This window comes from Thunnus thynnus, chromosome 16, assembly GCF_963924715.1.
Source record: "Thunnus thynnus chromosome 16, fThuThy2.1, whole genome shotgun sequence".
In the NCBI taxonomy this organism is placed as follows: Eukaryota; Metazoa; Chordata; class Actinopteri; order Scombriformes; family Scombridae; genus Thunnus; species Thunnus thynnus.
In genome coordinates this window covers 17,589,314-17,610,798 of record NC_089532.1, presented here as the reverse complement: position 1 = coordinate 17,610,798, position 21,485 = coordinate 17,589,314, and the positions used below count along the sequence as shown (strand labels likewise).

Genomic DNA, 21,485 nt, shown 5'->3' with positions numbered 1-21,485 from the left:
ATTGAGGCTGCACACAGTGTCAGCTTCTCTCCTGTCATACAAAACACTTACAATACCACCACTGCATGACAAACATGTTTATTATGTAGTGGGAAGTCAGATGAATATTTTGCCTAGTAGAATATACCTGTGGCAAAAGCTACAATAACCAGAAGCACTAAGTTCCTAGTGCACATTGAGGTTTTTCAAGACTATGGATCATATCAGTTTGAAAATTCATTCAAGGTCATGTGGTGCCCCACAGTGCTGAGGAGAAAGAAGTGCAGTGGAAGGAAAAAAAAAAGGAGCAACACAGAAAGCTGGGCAGATTTATCAAGCATCCCTTTTATTAACATCACCTGTTACAAAAAGAACAAAATCTTCAGTGTTAATGAACTTAGCAACAATATAGCGAGTGTTGATTACAGATGATATGGGACACTTACTCCTAGAGTAGTTGCAGTAGGATTAAAAACCTCTACACTGTTGACCTGGCCTTCTCCTTCCACAGCCAGGGTCACAGACTCCCTTCTCTTTGGAGCTGCAGTACAGACTTGCGTACAATTTGTCCATGCATCTCCATAGTTACAGTCACGTAGTGACCCATCTGATATGCTGAGACCCCTTCTGATCTCCCTTCTCCCACCCAATACTGAGCCAAGGTATGCTTGGAGCTATGTATTCATGAATGCACGATGATGCACAGGTTGTGATAGTTTTCTGGTTGGGATGCAAACAGATCAACAACATGGTGTATTTCAGCAGGTCCTAACTGGTACATTTAAACAATACATATTTTTAAGTTAAGAAAAAAAAGGACTGAAAACCCAAAAGTTTGTTTAGTCGAGTTGGAAATTTGTATCACTGCCCTCTTGAGACAAGAAACAACAAAAACTACTGCAGTATTCAAAAGGATTTCATTGAAAAATACAGGTGTTCTAAACAGAGGAATGGTTGCCACGCAGTTTGAATTATGCTGGATGTGATTTTTAAGATAATAATAAAAAGTAACTGGTGATGCTGCTGAAGAAGAGGAATGTGGTGGGGGTGGAGAAGTGTGTCTTTTGGTACAGTGTCTGGAGTGTTTTGGAATTAACAGTAACCTCTGCCTGCTCCCTTGTGGCAACAGTGAGTCTGGGAGTGGTTTGCCAGCGCCTCGGCTAGAGTCAGTTTGAGGCCGCCTACGGCACAGGTGAGGTGACGGAGGCTGGGAGGGAGGAAGTGGCTGGGTGTGACAGTATGGTGTTATGGTGGTAGTGAAGAGACCGAAGGTCAAGGGTGGTCTCTGTAGTGCAGTCAGAGTGGCTGCGTGGGCGCCTATCCTCCTCTCACTATACCTTGGGCAGATCTTTGTCAGCCTCCTGGAAGAAAACACAAATGTAGAATTATCACACTACACAGTCAAATACAGCAGCACAGAAACAGGGTAAAAACAGCACAGAAACAGGTCGTACCCCCTCCTGTCCCTTGGTGAGTTGCCGGCTGACACCTTGTAGCAGCTGCTGCAGTTCTCTGACTGTTTGGTTTAGTCCTGCAGTCATCTTCTCCTTTCTGTCAATCTCCTCCTACCAGAGACAGAATGACATGAATGAGGTTTACATCTGCTAAATGCCACACATACAAAAACATACTGGACACCTCGGACTGTTACAGCTCCCCTAGACTCTTACTCTCTGTGACGACAGACTGCTGTTCTCTATCAGGTCATCTGCATTGTCGGTCACTTGTGAGAGCTCCCCCTGAATCAGATCAAGAGACTGCTGGGCCTGGGTGGATAAGAATTAGAAAGTTCAATTTTTTTAATGAAGTGGCAAGGTAATGGACGCTTATCAACAATGTGTACATTTGAGTCATTAGAGCGTTCTTACCTTATACAGGTCACCAGCCACCTTTTGCCTCTCGTTCTCTTCTGCCTCCAGCTTGGACAGAGTCTCAGTAAGCTGGGTTTTCAGCTGGAATCAAAACACACACTCAGCACATGTTGTAAAACCAACGGTAGCGTCCTAATGACACCAATGAATCCCATTTATAGTTTAGCATTGCATGTTCAAAAAATGAACTTTAAGTGCTAAACATTAGCATAGATTTAACTGTTTTTGCATGTCCTACTAAGCTCAAAAATAGCACTGTTAAAAAAAAGCAAGGGGTTGGTGACGGCATGTTGCTACAGGTACCGGTGAGAAGATGAATCATGATACGGAAAGTCCAGTTTGAGTAATGCATCCATAGTTTTATCAGATGTCCTAACAATGCAGAGTGGTTTATGATGCTTTGAAACAGGATATTACAACTTTGGAAAGTTAATCACTGCTGTAGTCATTCCCTCCCCGCCCCCCTTTGTCTCAGTGATTGGAAGATAAACCATATAATTAAAATCATTCACCTTACACACCTTACATATTATGCAATATGTTGGGCATATTCAGACTGACAACACTTCATGAAGACAACAGAAAATTCCCCAGTGTTACGAAGGCAAGACAAGGACAACAAGACTGACGAACAAAGAGACAAGGCTTGTATAAAGCCTGAAGATAGAAAAGAGTGGAGTTAAATTAGTGCTGATGTTAGGGAAACTGAGCACACTTTTGACCTCTGCAGAAGTTGACTAGTAAGTTATTAGTTAGACACCAGACCTGGAGTGCTAGTTTAAGGAAGAAAGAGTTAGTCTTCACTCATTGTGAATGTGAGTCATCATTCACAGCCTCTGATTTGTGATACACTTAAATATTTTATATTAAAATATGCTTCTAAGGTACAAATAATCACATTTTCTGAGGTTATGAATGATGACCTACAGTTCTGCAGAAGGTAAAGAATCCCATTTTGTGGTAGTCAGTGTAGAGCCAGTGCTGAGTGCAATGGGAATAGGTTTTTTAAAAAAAAGCAGCTCTAGCTAGGAGGGTGAGTAACGCTTACCAAATTCAGCTCCTCATTCTGTCTGATAGCCTCTGTATATGAGCCATCAAGTCTGGTCTGCAATTCAGTCAACAGATCTTTGAGCTGAAATTAAGTTTGAGATGCTGTGTTTAATGGGAGTCTGTGGGAGTCGGTCCAGGACAGCACCACTAAAACAGAGTCTATGTAGTGAAATCAGCTGATCAGGCCTACAAAAAGTGAATGATCTCATTATTCCGCTATCACCAAAGTCAGTCTAGTAGAAGTTAGTCTGGTGAGTGTACTTTTCAGTTCAACAACATTTAATGTTTGTGAATTTCAAAAGCCCCAAATAAAAAAAGCGTACAGGGTGTCACAGAACAATTAACAGAAAAAAAAAAAAAAAAAACACGCCATGAACATGGAAAGAACACACAGCAGAGCTTCTCCTTTTGCCACAGAAGGATGAATGCTGTGATATGACTGAGGATCACAAGCAACTCTGGGTGAAGAGGTTCAGATTCTGCTCACCTCTCTGACCTCCGTCACATAGGTGGCACTCTCACGTTCCGCCCTCTCCAACTCAGACTCCAAGTGCTGCTTTTCTCTTCTCAGCTACAGAAGGGTCAGAGAAGCATATGACTAAGACAAACACGAGTGAAAATGGCAATTTGAAGTACAATAAGAGTAATAAGTTTAAGAAACGTGTTTTAAAAAAAAAAAGAACTGACATTTTCCAACTCTGCTCCATCAGTTAGTCTCTCAATCTCTCGCTCCAGAGCTGTGACTTTCTGGCTCATCTAAAGTAAGAGAAAGAAGAATGGTATAATGAAAAGAGTACACAGTGTAATAATATATCTGGGTTTCATTTCTGGCTGAACACATACCTCCCTCAGCTCTCCCTGCGATAGCTCCACCTTCACCCTCCAGCGAGACTCTTCCTGCTCCACACTGTTCTGGAGGCGCTGCAGGATGCCCTCCTGTGGACACAACAGGAGTTACAGCTCAGTTTCCACAAAATACATATCAAGTTTAGACACACCTAAACACAAAAATATGTAACATAAAAAAAATAAAATGTATCTCACCGTCTCTGCCAAAACCTTCTTGTATGTCTCACAGTCTTTCTGTAGAATCCTTTGGGTTTCCTCCGCTTCCTTCAGCTTCTCAGCCAATCCCTGGTAACAGAAAAGTATTTGTGGGTGTTGTCTCAGTGTAAGGAATAATGTTCAAATTTAAATTTCTGATTTATTTTTTTACCTCTGAGTCCCCTGATGCAGGGGTGGATTGTGCAGCTGAGCTTTCAGCTGCTGCCCTCTCAAATCTGTGGAGCCACTCCTGATGGTTCTAGTAGAAAGAGAGAGAAACATCTGTAGAACATGTGGGAACATCAAGAGACAAGGCGGCTATTGCTGGTAAACGCAAGCCGCATGGAGGTAAAAATCCAATATTACTCATACCTGCTCATTGGGCAGAGGCACATTGGGCAGAAGTCTTTGCAGAACATCTCGACACTCAGCCTGAGATGATTCCAGTGCCGTCTGGTTCTCCTACAAGGTGATGTGAGGGAGCACATGGAGATGGAGAAAAAAAAAAGGGGGGGGGTTGAGCTCTGACTGTATAAATGGTTCAGCTGCTGCGAAGACAAGGTTCAGTGGTCATCTGAACAGATACGACCACAACCTTTTTTTTCCCCCCTTCCTCACTATACTCTCCATTATCTTGTTTTAAACCAGTCATAGATTCATCCATCGGGCCACTTCAATCAACGTCACAGGAGTGATTCTTTAAAGATCATCCTCAATTATAACTTAAGGGAATTAGGATAAACACTGTGTCACTTCCACTTCCAATTACCCTAAGCCTAAATCATCATCTCTCAACAGGCCACACCTACAACAAGTGTCAGATTCAGAGCACCTCACAAACCTTATAAAAAAACACAACAAAACAAAACAAATCAATCCGCCTTCCTGACATTTTAAAAAAGTACCTTGAGACTCTTTAATAAATAAAAAAAGGTAGCTATCAGTCCTCCCACAATAGGCCAGCATTGTGCACTGTCACTCTGAGGCCTGAAGGGAGAACGTATGCCAAGCACTAGCCAGCTGGCACTCTTAACCACTATTCACATTAACACACTGTGTCACAAGGCAGCTCTGAGACAAGTGTAGAGTTGAATACAACCAGCGTGCGTTGACGGTACACAACAGCTGCCAAGGAACTCCCTGGCTCAGCCCTGAGAAGGTGCTTTCTACTGTACTCGGGTGGCAGAAGAGCAGCTGCTGTGCTGATGGTTCAGCATGTACCCTTCCCTGCTGTAGGGGGAGGACGGCAAAAATATGCACACGTCACTGCAACTGTTAATAGAACAGTCTAAGTCTACATGAAGGGACCTGTAGCTATATGAAATACAGGTTTTGCTTTATATGTTCTTCATGATGGGGAACAAAAACATTTCAGCAGTGAGTACAGAGCATTGAGAAACATAAGGACCTGTTTCATGTTCAGTAACAGTTTTAAAATTGCCCTTAAGAACAAACTGTATTAAAAACAAAGTCAATTCAAATATTTTTGTTAACTGATTAGCTGATGATATTTGACAGCACGGAGGTCAGAAAGCAGAATGAGGGGGAAAAACATGCTAGAAATGAGTCACATGACAGAAAGACAGGAAGCTGCAAAATGATTACCATGAATCTCAATCTAATGACAACTAGTGACATAATTTCTAGGTCACTGCACACTCATTTCCAAGCATCAGCCTGAGCATTGGGCAAGAAAAAAAAAATCTTTCAGGTAAAATATATCCACTAAAGAAAAGTTATTAGATTAATAAATTCTGAGATTCCCAGAGTGCAAAGCAAAGTTCACCAGCTCAACATACAGCCAATTGAAAACTTGAGGCCAAACAACACAGGAGAGGGGTAAGAGTCAGGTAAATGAGTATGCAGCTTTTTTTTTTTTTTATGGATGATGGTAGAAAAAAAAAAAAAAAAAAGAAATCTCACTGGATCAATTATGGCAAAAAAACGGTATTTTGGGGGGATGCATCAGATTGGAACTAGAGTAAAGCAGACTGAGGTGGGGTGTCGAACCTTGACGGCTTTGCTGAGTTTTCCTTGAAGCATGGACTCGGTGGCTGACAGAGCTTCCATTGCACTCCAGTTTTTCTCCCGGAGCTCCTGTTTTGGTCAGTTCCAGAGAGATACTACTTTCAGTTCAGCCTCAGGAAAAATGCATTCAGTGACCCTCAAATACAGACTGATAAGAATAACAGAAGAAACCGGACAAATTTCTCATTTTAAAAATGCTCTGCTTTTCAACCATGCTCCAACCGCTAAAAATAAATATGAACAAATAGCCTCAAGAGTCCCAGTCTCACACCTCGTGTGGGTAAAAGTAACATGCACAATACGCAAGATATATATAGTAACAATGTTTTGTGGTTACTTTCAATTCAAATTAAGGAAATACTGTCTGGAGTTGCATAGATATGAAAATGAAAAAAAAACAAAACAAAGTCCACATAAATATGCTTTTCAAATCAAATATGCCCCTCTGGAAAATAAAAGGTAGGCGAGTTTCTAATGCTCTGAATCACCCACAAGCACGGACAAGCTTGCTGAAACAGTCGTGGCCAACGGCGAGCATAACAAGAGTAGGCTGGAAGCCCTGTTATGCAACGCTCAGCTTAAGCAATCCAAATCAAAACAGACATCTGTACTGATGTGTATAATCATGTCGCAAACAAGGTTAACTAAAGAAAGCTCTCTTTTTAGTTAAAAACCACAAATAATCGCGATAAAAATAAAATAAAATTAAAAAAAAAAAAAGAACATAAAGCCAAACAAGTGGGACTAAGTGGTAGTGGACAACAGGGAATATGGATGTATGCAGTGTGCAACTACACTGTGAGGAGAGTGTTTTGGGGTACCACACAAGTGGGGATGATTTCTCGCAGGGCTAGACCAGAGTTGTCAGATGTATTATATAGTTTGGGTCATCTCTGTAGGAAACCTACGTTGTTCTTCTTCCTATGAAGCTCCAGGGAGTCCCTCAGCTCCGCCAGCTCACCCTGCAGATCTGAGACCTGCTTCTCCTTCTCTGACAACCTGATAGACGACAACATAACCACCCATTATGAACATTATCATCATCATCATCATCATCACGTGTAGTAAAGGGTCCTTTAAAATGAACAAAAGTCTGTGAAAAATATGAAGAATGTTATGATTTAGCATGAAACTTTACTCACGCTGTAAGAAGTTCTGGGCTTGGCACTGCTGTATTTGACTGAGGAGGGCAAAAAATTACCTCATTAATTACTACTGAATGAGAATTTAATCCCTATGACCCTTATGACAGAGACAAATATATAAAAATTAAAGAAATTAGAACATGAGCACTTCTGTCATTAACATTTCCTGAGTCAAGAGATTCACTTCCTCCAGCTTCATTTGTTCTTTCATGGTAAAAGAGGCATCTTCCTCACCTGTTGATGTACCTGCTCAATCTTCTCACTCAGCTCCTTTGTCTTTGCCTCCAACTCAGCCTGCAGCATCTGGATCTCCTGGTCCTTTGCCGCTACCCTGCAGGTCAGATGTGCTCTTTACTAGTCTGATTTGTATGGGCTACACATGGTGACTGCATTGTGATGAGTGGGAAGGTTAACTTACTGAGCCTGGAGGTCTTGGAGTTGGGTACCAGAACTGGTCAGCTCTTCTGGCGTCTCCTTCTGTCTCAGCTGTTCCATCTCTGCCTGCAGGGCGGCCAACTGCTGCTCCAGAGCCTGCGAGACAAAAACTGCTTCAGACAAGAGCTCAAACTAGGACAATGGGACACCATTTCTAGTCTCCTGAAACCTGTAAACAAAGTATTTCATTAATAAAGAGGAAACAAAGGAAATGATAACATTATATCATTAAAGCTCATACCTCAACTGTCTTCCCTCTGGCAGAGCTCACATCTTGTTCTGCCTGTAGACTCTCCTCCATTGATTTTAGCTTCACATCCTTCTCTTGGATCCTGTAAAAGCAGTCAAACAAAGGCTCATCATACAGAACTGTGTAAAGTCTGTAAACACACATATCTATGTATATAATGATATCCACTTAATGAAAAGACATTTAACAATAGATTTGCATATATATATATATTCCTGGGCAGCTGGGTCTGGTCCACACAATTGCCCCTCTCAGGTCTGCTTCTACAGTATATAAGACTGGCATGGCCTGAGTTCTGCTCCCAAGTAAGCCATCTTTTTCTTCAGCTGACGTTGGTGGAGCCAGTGGGCCCTGAATCTGGGGTTATAATACATTAACCAATCTTCCATCATGTATAGGCTTTGCCCTCTAAGAGCTGTTGCTATTGGGATAAGGGTGAAGCTGATTGTGGTCAATGCCCCACTGGACCACCAGAGTCCACAAGCACTAACACACACACCAGTTCACAAGCACCATGAGCACAGTGCACAATAAATATAAAATAACATAAGCTGCGCTATGGCCCTCTCCAGTTCCAGGCTCTATATGAATGGTCAGAGTGAAAGCATTACACTCCGTTCACGTAACACACCTGCTGCTGTGAGAGAGCGGGGAAGATAAGTACACAGTGTAAAAAGTCCCAATGCAAGCAGAGCAGACGACTCAGTGTGTAATGTGCCCAGAGCTGACAGTGTGTTGCTGGTTACCAAACACGCTCAATAATGAATGAGTTAAAGGAAAACTCAGACGTATCGCACAGATGGAACCAAATAAAAAGGACACAGTGAAGCCCATGATGCCACTGCACAAATGTCTGCCACTGCCATTCCACTAAGAAGAGCCATGGAGCAGGACAAAGCCCTTGTAGAGTCTGCACAAATACCCAGTGGGGGGTCTTTCCCCGCTGTGACATATGCATGTATGATAGCTTCACAGAGCCATTGGGCCAAGCGCTGTTTCGTCAGGGGCTTACCCTGAGAATGTTCTCTGTAATGCACAAACAGCTGCTGTGTCTGAGGCCTGCTGTGGATGCCACATAATGAGAAAACGCTCGCACCAGGCAGAGACGGTGTGATGTTTCCTCTCCCTCATTTCTGTGAGGAAGAGGGAAGAAGCCTTCCAAATAAATAACTCTTGATCTAAAAGAGCCGGTTATGACCTTGGGCATGAATGAGGGATTGGGCCTCAGAGTGGCTTAGCTGCTGCCATCTCTGATAATGAGTCAAGACGGAGAGACCAAGAACGCACACAGATCACTTACTCTTTTTGCCAAAGTCAGGGCTGAGAGAAGTGCTGTCTTTAAGGACAGTAGTTTGAGAGAGATTTGTGCTAGTGGTTCGAAAGGGGGTTTCCCCAAAGCGGATAAAACCAGGGGTAAATCCCACTGCCATGCCAAAGAATTCGTGACAGGTCGCTGTCTTCTGACTCCTTTTAAGAAGAGCTTAACCAGCGGATGTGCAAAGACAGATCTCTCTCCATAGCCTTTATGGCAGGATGAAATGGCTGCAGTACATGTTTAACCATAGATAGAGCCAAATTTCTATCTACTAACAGCTGGAGGGAAATTAACATCAGATAAAAAGGGCCCAATGTGGGATCTGTGACTGAAAAAGCGGACCATTTTGTTGTATAAGAGGCTGTGGTAGATGGAGCTCTCGCACCATGAATAGTGTGTACTACTCCAGGAGGCAAACTTAAACTTTCCAAGCACCCCTGTTCAGGGGCCAAACCCATACACGCTGGCCTATCACTGGAAAGTGAAGGATCAAACCGTCCAGCTGGGAGAGCGCGTCTCTGCGCCACCGAAGTTGCCATGGTTTCCCTGACAGTAGCTGTATCATTGTTGGAAAAACATGAGATGCTTGTGCGTTCTAGAGCCACCAGAATAACTGCTAGACTCTCTGCCTGAATGTACACTAAGGCAAGGAATCAGGCAAGGTGAGCTAACACCGCCCTGGTGATTTATATAAGCTGCTGTTGTCTTGTTGTCTGTCCTCACCACCACATGTTTGTCTTTCAACTGTGGAGCAAGTGTTTCAGCACCGTGGACAGCTCCAGGCAGTCTATTTGGCCACATTCCTCCCACAATGTGAGACTGACACATTCCTCCCCATCTGAAGAGAGATGCGTCTGTGTACATCGATATGTGTACACACACGGTGAACTTATTTTGGGAGAGCAAGCAGGGACTGTCATTACACGCTGTGACAGTCCCAAAACTTGTACAAATAAGTTAGGAGAGCTTGAGTATATAATTGCTTGTGGTGCATATAGCGGCTCTCTACAGAGTGTGTATGTAACATGCCCAGAGCTGACAGTGTGACGTAGCTCTCCCAAGACATCCACACTGAAAGACCATAAAGGGTTTTCCAATATGATAGGTCTGACTGCGGAGAGGGAGGGACAGTTATCATGCCTCTTTGTGACACATCAGGTCGAGACGGAGACGACCGAACCAGAAGGAGAGCCAGGAGGCGGGGCAGCAACGGAGGGAGCCGAGTCAGAGTACTCTCGCCCTGCATTATTGTGCCCATCCTCGAAGCCAGAGGGATCCCAGATGACCAGGGCTTCTTCAACAATGGCCGTCATCATATCACTGTCCTGCAGCGAGATGGGCAACTGTGCGGGGCACAATGACGCAAAAGAAAATCTTCACGACTGCACATGTGTACGGGGATAGACCCAATAGCGAAAGCTCTCAGAGGCCGAAGCCTATACAACTAAAGTTCGCCATTTCCGTCTAACAGTGTGTGTATGTTTTTGTTGACCACTAACACAATCCCTACATACCAAAGTCAACTAAATTGATCTTACTTGCTCTGGAGTTCTTCCACTGTTGACTCTGATGATGCCTGTGTTAAGGGAAAAGAAAATGCAAAACAAATGATGACAAAATGAGGTGAAAAACAAAAGAAAAGTAACTTAACCTTTTTATTATAAACTTAAGACCAAGTCACCTGTTCTGCCATCTTGCTCTTCAAGGTCTCCATTTCTTGTTTTAGTGCCATATTCTCTTCTCTTACAACCTGCGTCAGGGAAAGAAATTACTTAATGATTTTTTTCCCCCATTAGGGATTGTGATTACAAGGCAGACAGTGAAATGCAGAGTCATTTAAGGGATGCTGATGTCAGTCAGATGTGGAAATGTGTGTGTGTGTGTGTGTGAGAGAGGTTCTGCTACCCTCAGCTATACTTTTCTAAAACCAGAGAAAACAGACACCTTGAGCTCCTCCTCTTTGTTGGCCACCTCGATCAGCCCCTTCTCCAGCAGGCCCTCCACGGTTTTCATGTTCTCCTCCCTCTCCTGGACACTGGGTAGGATGCAATGTTTAATAAAAGGTCATTCAATGATTGATTAAGGATTATTATTATCATTATAGATGGAATAATAAGCCTAACTAGCTGATGCGTTCAAAATATGTATTCGGAGATGGGTTTCATTTTTCACACACCTCTTCTGGATCTGGTCCAAAGCAAGCTGGGAGGCAGCCTGCGTAGGAAGAATCAAATGCAGATAGAAAGATAGAAAGGGCGTGTGTCAAACAGAAGAACACAGAAATTCACAGAAGCTTTTTTTTAATTTGGAAAAAAAAAAACAGTTAGCTGACCTGATCAGAAATCTGTGCCTGCAGATTCTGAAACTCTGCCTTCAGTGACATGTTCTCATTGTGCAAGGCCTGCGGAGGGTTAAAGACAGAGACAGAAACAGGAAAGAGAGTTAAATGAAGTCCATTTAGCATCTGAAATGTGTACCGACACGTTCTCTTTCCTACACGGTGGTGTACATTGTCTTCAGCCTCTCGGCACAATGAGGGGCCTACAACGTGTTCAACAAATTCCTGCTGACTAATGAACCGATGCAATGTTATTATAAGAAGAAGCTGTAGATGAAGCGCTGTTGTGCCTATACCTGCATGTTCGTTTCTCTACTGGCCCCACTACTCCTCTCAGCGTTTAGAGAATCCTCCAGACTCTTCCTCTGCAGCTCTTTCTCAGCCAGTCTGGACAGAGCAGCACACAAACCAGCACTGAGAATGATATCACTATTAATACAATTGCTATGTCTGAAAAGATTTTTAAAAAAAAAAGTCTTACAGCTTCTGTAGCTCCTCAATGTGGGAGGCATGGGTGACCTAAATGAGAAAAAACAAAAATCTAATTAGCCAACATATACTCACAGATATGGGGGTTCATCTCATACCAAGTAGACGCAGGTTAACAAGGTTGACCCATATACCTGGGAGGAGATCTGGACCTGCAGGCTTTCATTCTGGACTTGCAGTGTCTCATTCTGGACCTGAAGACCTTTGTTTTCATTCATAAGTTCCTGTTAAAAACAGAATGCATTAGTGAGTACAAAGAATGTGTGTTGCTCTGCATCTTGACATGACACTTCAGAGCACTAAGAAGCCATCAATGTAATTCAATTTGATTCTATAACAGTACAATTCAGCTCAATTTGATGCAATTCCATATAATTGTGTTCAATAAAGCACAACCAGTTCCATTTTCTCCTTCTATAGGGTAGATAATTCACACAACAAGACAAAAAAAAAAATACATTTTTCATAAGTGATGGCGTGGTGTCTCACCTGAGCCCGGGCCTGCAGAGAGTCGTCAGGCATATTGTGCTGGGACGCCTCCAGAAGCTCCATCACTCTTTGCTCCAGCCGCTCCTTGGAGACCATGGCTTCAGTCAGGCTGCTATGTAGGTTCTGGATCTCCTTGTTCTTGTTGTTCATCTCCGTCTCCGCTGCCAGCAGCTGGCTGTGGATCTCTGCACCCACGCGCACACACACAGTTCTGAATGTCACCTGACCCCTTTGTAGAAGCAAATATTTAAAAAAGATTGTGTTTTAAGTGTCATATCATGTTTTATCACCTTGCTTAGAGGCCTGAAGTTTCTCCCTCTCAGTATTGACGCTGTGGAGGTAGTTTTGCAGTTCTTCCCAGCGACGCTTAGCATCTTGTAGTTGACCCTGGGGATCGAGAGATACATACGATTTGGTGAACATTTTTCTTTCATTAATTCATTCTTTTCATTAGAACTTGTACAGTTTTAGTATGGGTGGGGAACTGATGACCTAAGCCTGGTAGTGCTGGAGCCACATTGCACCTGGTTTACTATAAAGACCATCAAGATACCACTTGAATTTCTACAAGCTTATGAGTCTCGTCACTTTTTCTTCAAGAAAAAGGGTCTGTCAAACTAATTGAATGGATCTAAATTACAAAATATTTGAAACAGTTTGTTTCATTGGTTCTTCTGTACAATACAGAAAAAAAACTGTTTTCCTCTGTTCAAATCCAAACTCTTGATGTGACTCTCAGGTTCTTTGCTGAGACTTGTCTGTGTCAAGCCAGCGACTTAAATTTCAATCTTTGATCGTGGTCAATGAAAAAAGACAGGAAAGACTGATCTGGGTGCCTAGCAGGAAAGTGTTGTTTATACACACAGCACAAAGCCTCAAACATTCCAGCTTCCAAAGCCAACACAATCTTCCCAACCTAGGTTCTATTTCCCCACACCCCTCCCCAGGACTTCCACTACAACCTCCTCCTTTTTCCGTGGTAAAGCTGCCACACCCACGAACCAGATTTGAAGCTGTGTGGCATGCCCAGGTTTTGTACAGCTCAGTTCATTTTTATCTCGGCTGGGGAAACCGAAGCCCAGGCTAAATAAACACAATGTGCATCTGGATTAGCGCACCTCCAGCTGGGACACGTTCTGCTTGTAGTTGACCTCCAGCGACTTCCTCTGGTGCTCCTCCTGCTGCAGCTTGCTGTTGTTGTCTGCCAGTTCTTTCATCAGACCGGCGTACTCAGAACGCAGCTTGTTCAGCTCGGCTGAATTCCTGTCAAGTAACATACACACATAAGCACAAATCCTTTTGTATAGTGGGAAGTATTTGACAAACCAAACTGCAAACAGCCCTTACTGGGCCTTTCACATTGTGTAACTGCATAATGTGAGCAACGCTGGATCATACTGAGGTAGAAAGTGCAAAGACCTGAAATTCTGATATGAACTGGAGTGTTTTACCAAGCTGAGCAGACAAGACATTTATGAAACTCTATACAGCATGATTAGTTGATTCTTATCTACTGCAGTGCTGTACTGACTTGCTTTCCATCTGGTTGGTGGCAGAGCTGACTGCGTCCCTCAGGATGCCGTTCTCCTGCTGCAGTCGAGTGATCTGGCTCTCCAGCTGCTCCCTCACCTGCTGGAACTACACACGAATAATGGGAATCAATCTCCATCACCGTGGAGCGTTGAGGTGAATGCTAAACAAGGGTTTTTAATATCTGTATGAACTGTATTTGATTGTTAGAGTGTTTTCTGATATAATACAACTATACTGATGATAAAACAACAAAATTGGAAACAAATGCATACTATTTTCACCTTTATCTGCATGGTCTGGAGCTCCTGGTAGCTGCCCTGTGCTTTGGCCTGCATGGCCCCTAGCTCTTTCTCCATGGCTGAAACTTGCTCTCTCATCACAGCCTCCACCCGGCCTGTCTTTTGCTTCTCGACCTGAAGCTCCTGAAGCACAGAGGCAAAGCAAAGCATAAGAAGCACTTCACTGAAACCAAGGGAACGATTCCTGAGGGATGTACTGTAGCATAAGCCAGGAATAAATAATTATCCGTATCTTGTCATTCATTAGGGCAAGTATGGGAATCTAGACCTGGCCGAGCTGTTTCACTTTGTCCTTGGCGATGGAGGCCTCCTCTTGCAGAGTTGTTAGGAGTCGCTCTCGTTCCTGGGCAGCTGGGTCTGGTCTGGCTGCGGACTAGTAGTGACAGACATGAGATGAAACAGACATTGTAAAATCAACTTAAAATTCTGGGTCTCTTACCAAATGCAAATTGCACCTAATCGAGGTTCATCACTTATTAATCTCTCACTTTGTGCCAGGCATCCAAGGCGCTGGGACTCTTCTCTCGGAGGAGCGCGATCACACTGACAGCCTCAACCTCTGACAGAGCCAGGCTGGACAGACCAGACAGCAGCTCCTTCAGCTTCACCTCCGTGTTCTCTGTTAAAACACACAAGATAGGAGACGCGGCGATTAAGCAGGTTATTATATAGATAGTAGAAGTGGAATTTCAGTATTTAGGGTTCCAAAATATTGTCGTCTTCTCTCACCTTTGTCTGTCTCATTCTTCTGTTTCTTTCCACTCCCTTTGGATGGTACATCATCATTATGGGCTGCCTGGTGGTTGGCAGAAGCTGCTGAGTCAGCCAGAACATGGGATTCATCTACTGGATTTGAGAAAAAAACTGGTTAATTACAATGTGACGAGTTCAGGATTCAGTTTGAGCAGTGTCAATAAATTCAGATATAATTTTGCGTGTGGGATCACAGCATCATCATTTACCAGGCTCGGTCTTCTGCTTCTTGGCAGAGTTCTTCTTCTTGCCACTAGTAGCGACTGGAGCTGCACCATCCACAACTTTGGTTTCAGCCACAATAGGAGCTTCTTTCTTGATTGGTGCGGGAGCCTGCTCTGCTTTAACCTCTGGCTGCTGGTCATCCGCTGAAAAGAGAGGGGGGAGAATACTGTCAGTCTAGACTGATGAAACAGGATATTGAGTCATCATTAAAGCCTTTAGGCCAAACCTCCAACCTCTAATGCAGCTACTATGACTAATTTCACATCCCATACTTTTCTAGTCAGTTAACAATCATCATGTACTCTTGGCTAATCACCTGGCTCAGCTTTTTGTTTCTTCTTGTCTTTCTTCTTTCCAGAGATCTGGGGAGGTGTCTGAGCCTGAACAGGAGCTGGGGCAGCTTGGACCTGGATCTGGACTTCAAGCTGGGGAGAGGGTGGGCTGGACTGTTTACTAGCAGCTAGAGGAAGTTCTGCTTTGCGGTTGACCGGCTTGGAACCGTTCACTTCTGGCTCCTCAGAATGGGAAGTTGTAGTTGTAGCTGCAGCTGCAGCGGCGGCGGCGGCAGCAGCAGCCTTGGCTGCCTTTTTCTCCTTCTTCTTTCTCTCCCTCAGACCAGCAGGAGCCTCTGCTGACACTGAAACAGGCACATGGGGAGTAGGTGTTGGTGGATCAGGAGCCGGTGTAACCACTGGTTCTGGTTCCTCCTCAATCTCCAGAGTGGAACTGTTAGCACCATCAGCTACATCGAAGTCCCGCAGGTCCTCTTCAGACTCTCCTCCACCTCCACCGCCTCCGCCACCTCCTCCGCTAGCACTCTCCTTCTTCTTGCTCTTCTTCTTGTCATTCTTCTTACGGGTGTCTGGCTTGGACGGCGGTAGCTTGAGGTCGCGTTTCTGCCGGGCCAGCACCTCATCGTAGGAGGTTTCTTTCATGAAGAGCCAGAAGAAGAGGAACATGAGGGCGATGACTAGGGATGGGGCCAGGATGAGCAGGTACTGAGAGTCGTAGATATCCACCGCCATTCTGCAGAAAAGGAGAAAGACATGAGGGGGAAAAAAAAGATGTTTAGCTATGATTATGATAACAGATTTCTACCAACAAAGACAACTGGCAAGGCCCACTCAATTCCAGTGATCTCAAGAATATAACGGCTTGAAGATGCCTGTGATTTCAGCTCGCTGCTCATGGTCCTGCTGCCCTTGGTTGAGTTTCTCAGGGAGAATATTAACGTGCAACCACTGCTACAAGCCAGGAGAGCTAGTCTGTGATGTGTGAACTGGTATGAGTATGAGATATGGGGGAGTGGAGGTGTTACATCAATAGTGCTGAGAGGGTGCGTGTGAGAGGGCTCACTCACACCTTGTCCTCTCTTAGTGATATCATCCAATTAGACAACACTACCCCAGATACACTGCTTAACATCCTCCTTACCTTTTACACGTGTTCATGGCTGGGATTATGAAAGCCAAATTGGAAAAACAATAGCGGAGAATAAAGGCTTTACTCACACTGGCTTAAAAAAAGGAGACAAAATAGGTTAAGAACATCAGAGAGACAACTAGGCTAAAGAGAAGATGACTCACTGGCTCATTTAGTCACTTTCCTCCTTCAGCCCTCACAGGGACAACATGGTGGTATTCTTAACTCATATCAGGGTGGATTTGCAAGAGGCAAAAATACACCCACATGCAAGTGTCACCAAGTGAGGTCTGCGGCAGCTTGGCCCTTGCTTGCTTAAAGCAAAAAAGGAATTGCAGGCAAAGTTTACAGAGTCAAGAGGTCCTGACACTTAATCTGTTTTGCATCTGCCAAAGATATTCTTAGGAACTATGTGTTGTCTCCTAAGGCTACACAGTGAGAATGAATTGGGGTGGAATCAATGCAGATAAAGCAGTAATAATTTGCATCTTATAGCTCACTAAAAGCCACTATAAACCAAGTTTAAACTAGTCCTCTCTGTTGATTTGTCATTTCTCAGGATAAACGACACTGAGGAAATGCCTGCGTGATGGCTATTGAGATGGAGTAGTCTCTATTGTGAAATAGCAACGGTTACTTGTGTATTTTACACATATGTGCGTCATCAATTAATTCAGTTTTTCAGCCAAGCAATGTTCCAACAGTGCTGACAATTTCAAACAAACACCATGCTGCTCTGTCAAAAAATATTTCATCTTTATGCCAGCTGTTAGGCGGAGAGCTCGCAGTGCCAACAATTCTAATCTAATGAACGGAAAACCTTTTCAAAACATTATTGCATCTGGACTGCATCAATTTTTATACTCAGGATCACCCGGAAAGTGTGTCTTGCGAACTAACATGCAGCAAGGCCTTGTGCAAACTTGTGCACTGGTTACAAAAATAAAACCACAGTGTTTTGAAAATGGACACAAGTTGATCCCATGGTGACGATAACAGCATTGTGTTGTCAACAATGCAGAGCGGCACAGAGAGTGAGTGACCTGAGGTGCTACACAACCCCATCCTATACCTAAGATCCGTGGCGGTAATGCAGTGTAGGAGTCAGTGTCGTAGGCCAGACCTCTTTAGTAATTTGGATTAAGCAGATTACCCATGATAATACATTTAAGAATAACTTCCACTGCAGGGCTTCCTGAGGACTGACAAGCTTAAGCCTATAGTGTAATGTTGACTCTGTTTCACACCCACCTCCAAAACCTCTCATTACATTACATCACACACACAAGGTCATGATAATGTCTAATATTTGACTTATTTCTTATCCTGAAAAAATATTTTACCTTTCAACCACCAAGTGTTTCCTTTAAATATGAAGTAAAACAAAACCCTCCTTATATAACATTTAAAACTTTTTAAAACAGTTTTCATTATATAATATATCTCATTATCTCCGACTCTGACTAAACACATCTGACAGGTTTTTCTCACAGTTGATTGGGAACGTTTGCCTTACACATTCAGTACCTATCCACTTCAATTCCTCTGGGGTGTTTGTCTGGAATCTGTGTCAAAGAGCACACATTCCTCCACACTCGACAGGCTACAGCTGGGGGCAAACTCATAAAAATATATGTTAACTGTGAGCAGACAAATGGTTGTTGGTTTAGGGAGCACTGTGAAACCCACAGGGATAAAAACCCATACCGTAATTTGAAAAAATTAGCCTTTACTTGACATTTTTTTCCATTCCCTGCTCACCTGTGTATGTATAAATATATATATAGTCTCATCTCTGACCTCATTAGAAAATGTGTCATTCATTTTGGACAGCAGGATGTTAGCACACAATCCACAGACTCAGGCTTATAGGCAGCATGCAAAGGTCAAAGACTTTCAGTGGCCTGGAGGATACTGTCCAAAACCTGGACATGAACTAGCTTTTTACAGAACAAGACCAAAGACAAAAGATAAAGAAGCTATAGTACAGGACGTACTTTACATACACACCGTGGGTGAATGAGGTAATACGGTTTAGATGGAAGGAGAACTGCTTACTTTCAGTAGCTACCAAATCAGGAAACGTTTTTTTTTCCTCTAAATGTCATCAATTGTATGTTCCAGGAAACTCCCAAGTCCAGACCAATTGAAGCCGTGAAATAACTCTTAAAGCAATATTGCCTCTTGGCATATAAAGTGAGGGTGGAGTAAGTGGTGTAAAAGTTTGAGGCCTGCTTGCTTTCTTTCAGTCCCACGCCTCAGAGAGGAAGGTGCATGAGTCTTCTTGCGCAGTCCGAGCCTTGTCCCAGCATCAAAATGAGCCCGGAGGACAAAGCCCTCTCGGGCTGTTGGCTCCCCGGAATCTAGCCACTTGGCTGGCCGGCCCTCCTGATTTGGCAGGCGCGGACACAGAGGAACTCCTGATAACTATCAGGCCCAAAAAGCAACGCAGACAGTTCTTGAAAACCAGGCCAAGCAGCAAAAAATGTAACATCTTAAAGATGGCAACAATTTACTAAACAGCATATGTCATCCAGGAGAACACAGAAACTTGGAGCTACTCAAGTGCACAGTTCCTCTGGGAGGCATTACGCATAGACCACAAGTGCAATTTACAACATGGAAATCAAATGTAAATCAAACTACTCCCATTTCCTTGGTTCGAGATTAGAATAGTGCTACAGAAAAAAAGCTATAAAAGCTACATTTGCAATTATATTAACTCTATCCCCTTGTGATAATAGCGGAACCACTCGCAGATAAAGCAACAACCTTTTTATCAGAAAGTTTAAATAATTGCAGGTAATTAAAATACACTAGTTTGGAGTGATAGGTCGAACAACTGAGCAGTAAGGATAACAAAAGCATAAACCATCATCCGTATCCTGGTAATAAACTAAACTACCAGTAGCAAAGTACAAATAGTGGAAAACATTAACACATGGGTGGTTATTAGTCCTCTGAAATGGTTTGGTCTTCCTGGTAAGACCGCAATAAGGTAAATGTGTGAAACAAAAGACAACCATGATAAGCGAGATAAACCTCAAGTAAATAGGCAGGGGATGTCAGATAGGAGACGTCTACAAGATAGTGATACTTATGACACAAGGGTAGAAAGGAGTATCTTCATGGACTCTGAGCCAAAGTTTCTCAAAGTGGGGACAAGTAGTCCTTGAAGGATTTCCAGTAATCTCCAGAAAAGTACTTAAGTTTAGAGTTTAATTAACATTAAAATCAGTTTACCGAACTACACAGATCCGGGAGTAACCAGGACACAGTGTGACAGCCATGCATAGCCATATCTCCAGTCATCACCTTATTGTAGGTGTAAATTTAACACTCATGCCGTTAATTTTAAGTGCCAGAAATAAGTCACAACATCTCCACTGTTCTTTAAGAAAGGGTGATGTCCAGCAAGCCACCTGACCATTCAACAAGGGCAGTTCACAAAGGCAGAGTACCAAATGTCCCAGCATGCTAAGTCATGTGTAATCGTCGGCCTTGTAACGTTACAGACTAGTGAACCAAGACACGCAATGGCAGCTGTTCTTACAGCAATACGAATGCTGGTAACAGATGCAAAAAAGGCAGAACTGATCTAATCTTGCAAGCTAAGTTGCCCCAATCAGCTCCTAAATCACACGATAAAAATCAAACGAGCCATGACAGCGAAAGAAGAGGCTCACATGTCGGCGACAGGCTCCCTCCTCCACCACCATGACTAACAGCCGAGGCTGATTACGGTTGGCCTGGACATTGCTACAAGTAGTTGCTACAATAGTTCAACCCTTACAGGAAAAGGGGCTCGTCACCACTCGATGAATGAGCTAGCTAACATTAACGCTAGCCAACTAACGTGAGCCGGCCAATCCAATTATTAGTACAGAGGAAGTCCTCAGCGATAGAAGTGACCACGAAAAACGTTTACATGAAAACCCAAGTTTGTGTCTCTTTACAACCATGGGAGGAGGCGTGGATTCTGCCCCCACGGGCCTCGTGTGACTGGTGATCCAGCCTCCGTCTCTCCTGAAATCTCTGACCCGGTCTGCTGCTCCTTTCTTCCGCTTCAGTCCTGAGGGCCGTTCCCAGGCCTGAGTAAAGAGCTTAGCTGCGCTAAGACCGGGATAAGCGGCTATTTAACAAGAAATACACGTTGTATCGGGGAAAACGGAGGCGAAAACACTTACATGTAGCTTCAAATTGCTGTTGCTTTAGATAGTAATGAAATGGCGTTGTTCTGCGTTGACTCAGGCAGACTCCTGACTTCCCAGGGCAGCTCCAGCCTGGCTTTCTTCTGCGCTATCCGGACCGTCAGACTATCTGCCGTTTCTGGTTCGCGGGGGCGGGTCATATAGTCAGGCTGCTAGGGAACGCTTGTTTTGTGACTCGAGGCACACCGAGCTGAGCCGTTACAGCACTAAGGTACAATAAGAATTTAACACCGCCTTTTTGAGACGTCCCGCGTTCTTAAATCGCAAGAAGGACAAAAGCAAAGAGGGGAGTGGTCATATCATTTCCCCAAAGTCCGTAAGACACATGAGTATGTGAAAAGCACTTGGATATTTCTATGGAGACTCGAGTATTTGTCTTTTTATACACACATAAAATCATATATATATACATATATACATATATACATATATTCTGTCTTTTTATATATATATACATATACACATATATTTAAAATGTATATATTTTACTGCCTTTTATATTGTGTTATATTTTATGAATTTTTATATATATTTAATATTTTTTCTGTAATGGAGCCTCTCAGCCAAAGTATTTCACACAATTGTTCTTGTATAACTGGAGTGACAATA

At 43.4% G+C, this 21,485-nt stretch overlaps 1 protein-coding gene across 4 annotated transcripts; it reads right to left on the bottom strand.

The window, feature by feature from the left end:
• Window positions 1-304: 304 nt before the first annotated feature.
• Window positions 305-21,008, bottom strand: ktn1 (kinectin 1). Of its 4 annotated transcripts, none has more exons than XM_067615247.1 (36): window positions 20,853-21,008; window positions 15,560-16,269; window positions 15,228-15,386; window positions 14,995-15,111; window positions 14,754-14,884; window positions 14,534-14,638; window positions 14,248-14,388; window positions 13,965-14,071; window positions 13,552-13,696; window positions 12,724-12,820; window positions 12,434-12,618; window positions 12,079-12,168; window positions 11,937-11,974; window positions 11,752-11,842; window positions 11,450-11,518; window positions 11,294-11,331; window positions 11,062-11,152; window positions 10,799-10,867; window positions 10,656-10,693; window positions 7,794-7,884; window positions 7,536-7,648; window positions 7,352-7,448; window positions 7,115-7,152; window positions 6,881-6,971; window positions 5,955-6,041; window positions 4,317-4,406; window positions 4,117-4,203; window positions 3,945-4,034; window positions 3,744-3,836; window positions 3,588-3,656; window positions 3,388-3,471; window positions 2,899-2,982; window positions 1,848-1,931; window positions 1,650-1,745; window positions 1,434-1,544; window positions 305-1,340 (listed from the first exon to the last, which is right to left on the bottom strand). In XM_067615247.1, exons 2-36 carry the CDS (start codon window positions 16,266-16,268, stop codon window positions 1,311-1,313), a joined length of 3,855 nt encoding a protein of 1,284 aa, XP_067471348.1. In that variant the 5' UTR covers window position 16,269; window positions 20,853-21,008; the 3' UTR covers window positions 305-1,310. The 4 variants fall into 4 exon arrangements, with proteins under 4 accessions (XP_067471348.1, XP_067471349.1, XP_067471350.1 ...); XM_067615248.1 differs by having other exon boundaries at window positions 14,995-15,108; XM_067615249.1 differs by lacking the exon at window positions 2,899-2,982.
• Window positions 21,009-21,485: the final 477 nt, after the last annotated feature.

Bases quoted from the DNA above. Each gene is read 5' to 3' on its own strand.
- ktn1 (XM_067615247.1), bottom strand. From the start codon at position 16,268: ATGGCGGTGGATATCTACGACTCTCAGTACCTGCTCATCCTGGCCCCA. The intron at 7,449-7,535 runs GTAAGTTAACCT...TCTGACCTGCAG, and splicing joins CTCCAAGACCTCCAGGCTCA to GGTAGCGGCAAAGGACCAGG. The intron at 6,972-7,114 runs GTGAGTAAAGTT...GTCGTCTATCAG, and splicing joins AGCCCAGAACTTCTTACAGC to GTTGTCAGAGAAGGAGAAGC.